At 38.8% G+C, this 12,313-nt stretch overlaps 1 protein-coding gene across 1 annotated transcript in view; it reads right to left on the bottom strand.

Annotated features, from left to right (window-relative positions):
- Nucleotides 1–4,115, bottom strand: part of TP53BP2 (tumor protein p53 binding protein 2) — a 34,227-nt gene extending 30,112 nt beyond the window's left edge. The window contains 1 exon segment of the mRNA XM_009994762.1: nt 3,968–4,115. Within this exon segment, the coding sequence (XP_009993064.1) occupies nt 3,968–4,115 (148 nt within the window).
- Between the last annotated feature and the right edge of the window lie 8,198 nt (nt 4,116–12,313).

Consider the following 12,313-nt stretch of genomic DNA (forward strand, 5'->3'; position numbering starts at 1 on the left):
GATTGACAGCACAAAGGAAAAAAGGATTAAACAGTGAAAAGTTACTCCAATAAAAACTTGCCATTTTATTTCAGACAGTTAAGATTAAATTTCTTTTAAAGTCACATGCATAAGTTGCATTTAATTTCCTTCCTTCCCAGTTCAGGCTTCAGTGAAATCTGATTTTTAAGCCCTACTTGTTGCCTTTCAATATTACAAATATCCAGTGCAGTCTGCATCTACCACCTTTTCCGTATCACTGTTCTTCCAGAATTTACACACTTCATAACTGGGCATTCACTGAGAGAATATAATTAGAATTACTTATTAGCCTCTAAATCTTTACATAAAAGCAATTCCCTTTGTTATTCTAGACATGTTACCATAAATTTTTACACCTATTTTAAAAGTGATGGCAACTACACGGTCAATATATCTTAGTAGTTAACTTGATGTGGTCAGTATACTGCCATAGTAACCTATAACAAGATTGGAGACTTGTAATCACGTTAGATCTGTTTGTGCTGGGTGCCAGATAAACAGAAGGTATTGTTTCTGGCCTGAGAAGTAAGACAAGATGACAATGCCTGAAATTCAATAGCAACACTTTTGCACCAGTTTTATTTTTCCTGACAGTGCTTTTGTTGTATATTTCCTTTCATTATTTAAGCCATGGGAAGAAATAAAATAAAGAAAAACAAAAGAAAATCAAGAACTCAGAGAGTAGTTCATTCATATTCAATGGAGCCTTTCAAAGTCACTGTCTTAATATGGAATAATTATTTCAGGGGAAAAATTGTTGATGTTAAGTATAAATGTCTTCAGTTTTATAAAAAGAGGAGCTACTAATATTTTGAGCATGTGGAAAGCTCTTTTCAATACAAAAGACTTCCCTTAAATGAAAATGCTGCAACTATGCTCAAGCAATCTAGGAAGGAAAATTTCTGGAGTCACTGTCAGAAGAGATTAGCTCTACAGAATAAGCAAGTAGGTCACTGTTACAGAAAAAGCAGTCTCTTGGTGGTTACTTGTCTAGACAGCTAAAAAAGCTCTTCATCTGCTAAACCTAATTCAAGGGACCAAAAACTAACAGAGTCACTGTCAGATTTCCGTCTGAAAGAATATACAGCAGGCTTATGAGACAGATTTCTAGCTGCTCAGCATTACTCCAACTGAAACTCTATAATCAAGGCTGATGACCTTTACACAAGGATTCAGTCAATACCACTCAGTGACTTCAAAGAAAGGTCGAAGAGATTTTCAGATACCAAACAAAACTACCACTCAGGAGGAAAGGACAAACAGTCAGACTTTTTTAAAATTTCCTATCTGTCTCATTAAAAAAAACCATCTTTACACATGTACACACCTTTTGACTGCTTTCCACAGTGACCAATGTAGTTGCCTAACAGAATTCTGGTAATAATATCAAGAAAGTTTGTTCTGATACTCATCAAATTTCAAGTAAAACCAGGAGGACAGGGAGAGCAGCAAACTTGCCCCCTTCAAAGAGCAGAGTGCCTCAAGCACACTTGCAGCAATCTTTCAAAGTAGGCTTAATAAGGTGTGACAACAGAAGCTACAATTCCTGAGCAAGTGTCAGAAAAAGAGTGAAAGAAACAAGTGATCTAAGGATATCAGTAATTGAACTCTGAGAAGTCATTTTCCAAATTACATCTTTTGTTTCTACCCCAGAAGGTCAGCTGCTATTCACCATGTTTGTTTTAAAATAAAGTTTAATTTGTTCAGTGTAAAACACAAACAAAATAGAAGCCATGGTGTATCTTGGCAAAACAAGATAGTAAACTTTGCTGACATGTAAAAAGAGATCAGGGAAAAGCTAAAAGCATCATCCCTGCCCTTCACTCCCCCAAAAAATCCAAGACATACATTAAAACATACCTTGCAAATGGTTGCTAGTGGATATTATACAGATGCTTAACAAAGAATACATTTCATCTGAAACAACACGCAGGTACTTCATCCAGTACTCAAAGTCTTTTAATGTTACATTATTTGAGACTACTGCATTTTTTGTTATCAAGTACAATTTGAAACTGTATACAGTTTTACACACAGTGTTTGTATATAGAAGTAATTAGTAAATATAACAGGATGAGTGAAGGGAACAAGAATAATTTGGTTTCTAAAACAATTGTCAAAGTTTTCACTGCATAAATGGATGATTTTTTTTGTCTTAGGACAATAGCTGTGCAAGTAACATGGAGATACCTCTTCTTGTGGTATCTCCAGTTATCTCTGAAAAGACTAACCTCATAAAAAAAGTATCTGCTTCATTTTATGCTTCTGTATGCAGATTGCTTTCTTACATCTCCTTGGATACCCAAGAGGAGACAACTTGATTTTACAAATAAACCTTTGAGCATTATGTGGTCCCTCCCACTTACCCAGAAACTCATTTTTCAGCTAACAAGACCATTTCGACACTAAGTACTGGCAGACTTCACTTGCCTCTCTGTATAGGTGCTCTCCTTTGATTTCAGGACAATCTTGCTGCAATTTCTAGCATACTCTACATCAACATCTCAAACGCCAATCAAGAATCCAGGTTCAGAAAACACAAGGAGAGGAGCTACCTAAGCCAGCACAGCTCCAACTTGAGTAATAACAGGAGAATTCTGTCCCTCACCATCACAACCTGTGGTCTTTAACAGGGCATGGGGCTAAGGCTAACTATAAATTCAGTGGTTTTACCTAAACCTTTATTTTACTTGTCTTCCACTGTAGACTTTGGTATTGCATTGACTTAGAGATGGACAAAGATATACAATAAAAAAACTTCCCTAAAAGATTTCTTCTTCCCATGCTGGACGTGTTATTTTATTTTACTATGCTTTATAAAGAAAAGACTATAAGGAGAAGAAAAAAAAACTGTTGCATTTCTTAAAATTTGGAAATACCAGAAGCATTACATTTTTCAGAAGGGGATAAAAATGAAGAGACAAATCAGGTATCTTGTGCTATTAAACAAACATCCAGCTTACCAAAGGCTTTTTTGAACAGGTGTAAAACTGAGCCAACAGCAGGAAGATAGGAACATAGGAACATTATCTGATTAGTTTATGATTTCGTTTATTTAAGCATTTCAAAAAATAGGATCAAATATCATTATCTTCCATTACTTAAAATCCTGTCCATGATTCATCTATTTTATGCATCATAATGGCTACCAGTATCTAATATGTACCACAAAGAGAGGAAACGGTCAAAAGTCCTTTTCCATTTAAGCCCTGAAAAGTTGGCCATACTTTAGCTTTTGATTTTTTTGTTGACATGTTCTCCAGTTCCAATGGAGCACTGCAAGCTTGGGAGATTTGAAATTCCAAGACAAAAGTCAGCAAGAACATAGAAGGACAAAAGCCACAACTGATCACATACAGAAAACACACTTCCACAGGTTTAAAAGGACAGGGCAGAGTCAAAAGTAGTTTTAATGTCCTCTCTACCACCCACCACAAACCTTCTTTAGAACACTTTGCATAAGGTTACTAGTAGTTCTGGTAACAACCCTTCCCTTCCAAACTCATTTAACACAATGAAGGTGGAATCAGAAAAAGGAAGGTTTCCTTTACGCTACAAGAGAAAACAGCTACAGGGTTGAAGAAATTACTGGATCACAGAACTACCCATACTTCCTACTTCAAAAACCCCACAAAGGCCACTGGGATCGCACTTTGGGGAGAAGGAGGAAGAACAAACAGCTCCCCCACACTCTTCAGAGACTTGTTTGAGTCAGAGAAAGGCTTCACACACACAAGAACATCTGCATGTATCTTTTGCTTTTAACCTGTTTTTGCACGGGTGAGCCTTTCTGTAGATGGGTTATCATACAGAAGGTCTGAAGAAGAGATTAACAGAACTGTAAGGCAGAAACCCTGAGACACAAGCACATCTGCCAGGTCTCCATGTGCTACCTTCTTAGAAGTGGTGACCACCCAGTAACTCACCAAGTGCAAGGTGAACCTACCTGAGCCACACCACACTTCGGCCAGGTGGCACTCACTCTCACCAGGCTCCTTGCACAGCTCCACCACATCTCTGCAGGTTGTTTCAGGGGTGATTGGAACCTCAGTGAAGTGCTGCTCATTGTTACTGAGATACACTGTCAGAAACATCTGGAAAAGACAAAGGCAACAGCACAAGTTTACTTTATAACACAAAGCCAGACTGCACAGAGTCACAACCCTCTCATTAAATGTGCTACTTTCAATGCAACTGTAAAATTTATGAACAACTGCACATAAAGAATTTCAAATCAAAACCAAACTTCTTTTTAAGGTACAGGCAAATGAGACACTCTGCTCAGTTAAATTACACTGCTGGAGGATTGTTTGGATTTAAATCAGAACCTACTGTTCCTTCTTTCTCACAAGGTGAGGTGTCAGAACTCCTCCCACCCTACTGTACATATATACTGCACCCATTTGACACAGAAGGAGAAATAGTCAGTGAGAGTTCAGAGATATTCTTTATAGTGAAAAACAGCAATTACATCTGTAAAAAACAAATACCAAAAAACCCAACACACACAAAAAACCCAAACTTAAAAACATAAGCAGTGAAGTAGAAACATACTTTGCATGTTCAGAACACAAGTCATCAGAGGATTTCTTAGAAACACAAATCAACTTGCTAGACCTATAGTCTCAGTCTGAATACAAGGCTTCCCCTCCCTCCCCCTCAAACACCATTCCCAGGAAAGAAAAGATATTTTACTTTGCTGCTTCTTCACAGCTGTAGAAGGATTCTTCATCTTTGGTTATTACTCTGTAAAAAACACTACACAGCTAGATGTTGTTCTTGCTCACGTCTTTCCTGTCACAACTAGAAAATGTTCATTTTAAAAATTAGTTGTCTTATTTGATGGAAAATACTGATTAATCCCTCTGAACACCAGCTCGCTGTATGCTATGAATATTAAATTGCTAATTTAGCTGCTAGCTAAAAATTAATGTAAATTCCTTTCTGAGACCTATTCTCAACTTCAGTATCAGCTGGCTGCTAGTCTCAACCTCCAGGAACACACACACACAAAAAGTCAAATGTCTCCAGAAAGCAATTACTCCGCTACACATTTCAAGCAACAGAAACCTTATCAAGAGGCTAAAGAATTCAGTGTTTTCCATACAGCTGGAATAGCTGTTTTTGCAGCAAAAGACACAAATCCTTGCCTGTCCTCATTTTTAGAGTAAAAGGGGTATAGATCCTTACAAACAATAGTTTAAAGGTTAAATTAAAAAGGGCGGAAAAAAGGTCCAAACAAGGTCCAAATCAAACAAGGCAAGAAAGCACTAAAAATACTCTCCTAAATTTAAAGGAAAAAAAACCAACCAACCCCAAACCAACACATTACCACAACATTATTTCTGTGATTTTGTGCAAATACTCTGGGAAGAGTATTTTTTTACACCACTGCAATGTGAAATTTAGCCCTATCTTCCTCAAAGTTTTTGGAACCCCCTCTTGGGGTCATGCACAAGCACCTCCATGATGCCTCCAAAGCCTTTTTGAGTGCCAAGATCCTTCACCCCTATGAGAGATGCTGCCTTTATTCTTTTAAAATCTACTGCAAAAGCACTCCATGCTCAGTATGTCTCGTTACTGAAGGTGTATTTGTCCCAAAGGAGGCACTATAAACACTTGGAAACAGTATTTCGGGCCCTAGCACTGCCACAGATTTAGCAGCAAGAGCATGCAGAGTTTCTGATCTCTGGTTTGGCCCAAGTCCCCAGGACAACAGTTTGTGATAAATTCTTAAAGACCTTCTTATAACTATACATAGATTGGGGAAAAAAAAACCAACAACAACAACAAAAAAACCACCACCACACCACAAACCAACCTGCTAAAAGAGAGCTCAAAATCCTTAGGAAAATTATCAGACTCGCCAACCATTGCCTTGTCACCATATGGCAAAAACAAACACACTTGGGGATTGTAAAGAGAGAAATTAATAGACAGAATGTGGAAAATGTGTAGACAGCAACAAAATTACTGACTGATGTAAGCCAGTATATGGCAAAAACAAACACACTCGGGGATTGTAAAGAGAGAAATTCAGACAGAATGTGGAAAATGTGTAGGCAGCAACAAAATTACTGACTGATGTAAGCCAGTGAATTCCATGGAGGGCAGGGCAGGCAGATGGAGCAAGACACACAGAACTTCAGGATTTTAGCTAGGATCATGGAATGATTTGGGTTTGAAGGGACTTAAAGATCACCTAGTTCCAACTCCCCTGCCGTGGGCAGGGACACCTCCAACTAGCTTGCTCAAAGCCTCACCCAACGTGGGCTTGAACACTTCCAGAGATGGGGCAACCAAAACTTCCTTGGGCAACTTGTTCCACTGTCTCACCATCCTCACAGGAAAGAATTTCTTCCTAAAGCCTAAACTAAATCTACCCTCTTCCAATTTAAATACATTGTCCTATACCCTATCACCACACACCCTCCCAAAAAGTCCCTCCCCAGCTTTCCTGTAGCCCTTCAGGTACTGCAAGACCACTCTAAGATCTCCCCACGTCCTTCTCTTTTCAAGGCTGAGCAACCCCAACTCTCTCAGCCTGTCTTCATAGGAGAGCTGCTCCAGCGCTCTGATCATCTTTGTGGCCCTCCTTTGGACTCACTCCAGGAGCTCCATGTCTTTCCTGTGCGGGGGGGCTCCAGAACTTGACACAGTACTCCAGATGGGATCCCATGAGAGCAGATTAGAAGGGGAGAATCAAGGCTGCTGCTCTCTCCTCTTTTCTGCTCCTGGAGGGGAGCATCCCACCTGCCAGCCAGGGTCACAGCTGCTCACCCACAGGCAGAGAAGTGAATTCCTTTTAATGCTGCTTCTCTCTGCTATGCTTTGTGTGGGCAGAGCTGCACGGCAGGCAGGACCAGCTTAACACATATACTTATTATATAGCAAAGATGGGTGCAACCCTTGTGCTGTTTACAATACAGAGTGCTAACGTACTGACCTAAACCAAGAGACAAAGCTTCCCAAGCAGGAACTCTGATACTCTGGTTTAATCTCTCCTCACTGAACATGCTACCTTTTAGATGTAGTGTTTCTATAGGAGGCTGGCAGTGAGAAAAGCCATGTGCAACCAGGTAAGACCACCACTTAATCACAAAAATTGGGGGAAAAAAGTATAAAATAGAAGAAGTGGCTCCCAAATAGCTTTACAGCAGTGTTATATAGGTATGTAAAACATACCAACACTTCACATTTAACGCTGTATAACGTTGTTTTCAGAACAACACTAAACAGCGCAAACTGTGCATCTGCAGTAACATGTTAGGTTTAAAAAATGAGCTCAGAGATGGAATTAAGAGAAAATTATTAAAACCATGGTATTATACACAAAGCAGACCTAATTTGACCCAGCAGGGCTGTTCAGTCTTCAGTGTGCCTGTTTATATCCAGTTGCTAATCCCTAGGATTTACCAATACAGACAGCTACGCAGGAAGGATCACGAGTTTCCAGCTCTATCCACAATGCTCAGAATAATTATTAATACATTAAGGCAAGCGCACTCAAACCTGGTGTGCGTGAGCTGTTTCTGAGACTTAGTAGTGTCTAGATTAACCTCAACCCCACATATTTTAGGAAGTGGGAGAGGGGGGAAAAAAGCAACCGAACTCCACAAGTTTCCTAAAACCATACCTGAAAGTCTTAAGAGTTTAAAGCAACAGAAAGGCTACAAAATCAGCACAACCTCCACGGTTCCCTCATCCCACTTCCCTGTAGCTCCACAGACAACGCTGAGATGATTGAAAAGTTCTGTAAGTAGTTGTGTGCCTCCTCTACCTTCCAAGTGGCTGTAACATTTATCACCTTAGATGGGAGAGGCAAGGAGTTAGACCCTGCCTGCACATCTGCATGGTCTGATGGGGCAGCCTGCTCCCTGCCTGGCCACATCAGTCTAGGGCAAGCACTGAGCAGGGAGTTTCCATCACAGAGATGTCTCTCTCCCCAGAAAGGACTGGAGAATGTGAAGAAGCTGGTGTGAACCAAAAACCCTCTCAAAGCACTGCTCATAAAACTTGGCGGATGCTGTGGCTTGCACCACCTTGCACTGGGATCCCAAGAAATCATCCCTTCCCTAGGAACAGTCCAAATGCAATGATTATTAACCACCCTACCAGCTAATTTATAGTACTGTTTGATTGCTGTGCAGCAGTGAAAAACAAGGGAAACAAGAACACTCTCACAACACCTTCCTTGTTCATGAGTTTAAATCCTCTAGATTGCACCAAGCTGGAGTGCAAAGCAGTCTTTGGCTCCTCCCTGAAGCTGAAGATGTTAGAACAATTACATAAGCATCCAGAAATTAATAAAGAAGGAAAAAAGAAAAAACAACATGCAAAAAAAATAATTTTCAAGCTAGGCATAAGACTTTTTTTTTAAATTAAAAAAAAAAAAAAGAGGTAGACAAATCTCAGAACTTGTTCTTCTTTTAAAGACAGCATCCAGGCAAATACTGAAATGTGCTTTTCTTACTATTTTCTTTTCCTGTTCCTGGGCATGTCTGACTATTTCATACAGCCTTGGATCAGGGTTTTTTCCTCTCGTAGGCTTTAAAAGGTTTTTTAATTTAGTTTTAGGAGTGCTCAGCACACAGGCCAAGCACTTTTAAACAGGAGTCAGGTCCCTAACAAAGCTCTAAACTGGCATTCCCCACCTCCAGGATGTACTCACTCCTTATAGGCACTGAAAAGCTTTAGAATGTAAAAGCACTCCAGTACTGTAGCGTACTAGCAGGAAAGAAGAGATGTGTTGTGTACCTATTGAAGCAGTTCCTTTTAAAAAAATCACGTTGCAGATTTCAGCTGACTCTGCTACAGATTAGAAAATAAAAGTTTGCAGTTATAGAGCCACCAAGTGAGGCAGATCAATTGGATGTGCCAAGGGCATGACTAAGGACACACAAGTTAAAGTGAGAGTTTTTGCAAGGAATTAGTACAACTTATGACTTACAAACAAATGAATGGCAGAGTACTGAATATAAAGAAGGACATTGTCTCAAAAACCTGTCATTTAAGACACAAGTCAAAGAAAACCCAAATTGGCATGATTTACTACTACTTTGAGTCCTCTCAGCATGAAATACATTATTTTGTTTCAACTCATATTAGTTACAGATCAACTCCAACTACAGCCACCATGTCTGGACTGTAACACACCCAGGAACAGGAAGAGAAAATAGCAAAAAAAAGCAACCAAACAGGAGGACAGATAAGGGCATCAGTTATAGCAAGTCACAACCCACTTTATAATCCTCCATCTCTCTTCCACATGTCAGTTCCAAATAGCTTTACATTTGCCCTGAAATCTGACCCATTTGTAGCTAAGCTCATCAACAGGATCATTTCATACAACTGCACCGATATTAAGTACAACATAACAGGTCTCAACATCTGCAATTAAGTTTTCAACTAAAAGTAAAATACCTAAGAATGGCTAGCTCTAGTGCTAGGCTATGACCACACTGTTTATATGTTTTAAAAACAAAAAAATCACAAACAAACAAACCCCTAACAACAGCTTCCCAGCCTGTTTGGAACACAAACCTGAGCAAACATATGCCTTACAATTTAAAATAATCTGAGATATCATTTTATATCAAAGACCTCATATCAATCTTCAGGAGAAGATCAGAAGTCCTCATTTATTAAAAAGGGAGAAGAGAGAGAAATGCAATTTTCAGTTTTGATGGTGTTTCTGTAAGGATCAAACTTCCCTTGCTCCATACTTCATATAAAACTGGCATCATACATCTTAGATATTAAAAGGCATTTAAATTAGACATTTTCTAATTGATATATTAATATTAAATTACTCAGGATGCAAGTATCCAAGAGAAAATTCTATTATTGTGCATGATGCAAATTAAAACATGACTTTGTTAATTCCTGAAGCTACCCAAGTTTAAAGGATGGATGGCAGTGTTTTTTTCCTCCAATAGTTTCTGGTGAAAGATCTAATTCAGATCGTAAAATTTCAGCAACTGACAGTGATCTTTCAGAACAAAATTGAGTCCCTTATAAATTACAAAGTAGAGATAAAAAACAAAACAAACAACAACAACAAAAACCCACAACCTGGCTTAACCCTGGTTTTCACTATTTGCTGAATTCCTAACTTGATGCAGTCTTCCTGCACAGCATGTGATATGTAACACAAGCTGGGGCATCTATTCACATAGCATTTTTCATCTTCAAAGCATCTTATAATCACCAAGTCATGACTCAAGCAAGCAGTTTCCTACTTCACAGGCAGGAAAACTGAGGCACACAAGAAGGCCACAACAGAGACAAGAACACCATCTGGTAGCCAAACAAGCACACTGCCTCTGGAAACCGTTACTCATTTCATTACCTTGCATTAGTGTGAGTAATATAATTTTGTACCACATTCCATATTATCTGCATTTTAGACTGAAATCTAATACCCTTGAACCACACAATAGTAGTTTGGGGTTGCTATATTCCGGTAACACAGATAAGTAACGAGCTCAACTTGCGTAAAAGTATCCTTGGCTCTCATTTTTAAGGAAGCATTAAAAGTCACTCTTAAGGTTGACAATGCAATACTTTGCAGTAATATTCTCTGTTGTTTTCTGAGTTATACCTATCATATTACACTGCAAATGTTTCAACATAGGCAGTACATCTTCCTACAACATGGAGAGCACACACACCCAAAGTTCTGTATAAACAAGCCTACAAAAAGGAGCTCACAGCATGCCCTTCAATGACAGTGAGGTTACACAGCAACAACATATATCAATACAGAAAATATTTCAGTGTCTGAAATAGCTTTTTTCGATACTGTATGGGAATGAAAATATTTACCATAATATAATTTACAACCTGAACTAAAAAATAATTTTAGAAGTTTACTTATATTCCTAGTTTTTAAACTATTTTTTTTAGAATATATTAACTACCAAATTTCAAGTACAGAAGACAGAGATGAGAAATAACTGCTTCCTTCAAGAGACCCGATACCCAGTTTTAAACATAAATGAGTCTTTCCCGATAAATATTAAATGCCTCCAAACAAAGAGTTTTAAATCAGTCTTGCATCTTACCTAGCAGGAATACTGATTCTGCACCTTCCCAGATAGCCATGAAGAAATCAGCTGCTAAAACAGATATTTTTGCTGACTTGATGCAACTTTCTAAACAACAGAAGACAACCTGCACAACAGCACATTTTCCTGTTCTGATAAGCAGCATTCTGAGCTGCTGCATAGCTAGGGCTCTCCATTATATATATAATAAAAAGTATATATCAATATAAAGCAAAAGTATATATCAATAATAAAGTAATTCAGCAGGTCTTTCACATCTAGTCCCTCAGAACCCTACAGCAGTCCGTCAGCAGGCAACATATTCACTTACTGTATCTAAAGATTGAGCTAAGCAAAAGATTAAGGTAAGCAAAGATTATAAGAGACTTACTAGAAGACAGGCACATGGGATGATTGCTACCCCAATCCTTTTGATTTCAGCTGTTATAAAGCTAGGTTCAACAGAAAAGCATGGTTTAATATTTGTCTATAGCCACACCCAAATGCGTGAAGTTAGGTTCTTGCCGTCTCACCAGCTGCACACGTTGTTCCATTTATATTGCACTGGCTTTTGGCCATAAAAATGAGAAAGGAAGTTATGATGCAAGATAGGTGGAGTACAGTAGGAAGCATCATAGGATTGTTCAGATTATTCCTAGACTATATAAAGCACAGCCCTTTTCCCTTTCAATTGTATCACATGAGAAAACAAGATTCAGTCTTTACTTTCAAAGGCTTTCTTTCTGCCTGTACAGATTTTAGAGATAAGTATTTGTATTTTACCTTTGGTTAAAATGTCATTTTCCAGAACTTAAAATACAACGTAGAGCTATGTGCACTTTGGGGGGAGTGGGGAAAAAAGAACTGGGAACAGCAAAGAGAAAGCTTTCCCCTCCCCTTCCTCCTTTTCTCCCTCTTACCTTTAATGTAGAGAGAACAGAATTAAAACCATCTGCTTTTGGTGAACACTAGTTAAACTGGGCAAATGCTATAGCACCAATGCCAAATTACATCTCACTCTCAGGCATGCATCTGAATCATCATTAGGGGAATCTGAAGAACTGTAAGGAAAACAGTCCAAGTTCTGGCCAAGCATTGTTGCCATCCCAAATTAATGGATGGAGGACTGCAACCCTCCTACTTCACAGGCTGCAACCTCAAAGACAGAACTCAGTGCTTCAGTACAGAATTACAGAAGAGGAAGAGGCCGTTAGATTTAATGAAATCAAAATGACTAAACTAAG

The sequence above is a fragment of the Chaetura pelagica genome, unplaced genomic scaffold (genome assembly GCF_000747805.2).
Source record: "Chaetura pelagica isolate M959 unplaced genomic scaffold, ChaPel_1.0 scaffold2, whole genome shotgun sequence".
In the NCBI taxonomy this organism is placed as follows: Eukaryota; Metazoa; Chordata; class Aves; order Apodiformes; family Apodidae; genus Chaetura; species Chaetura pelagica.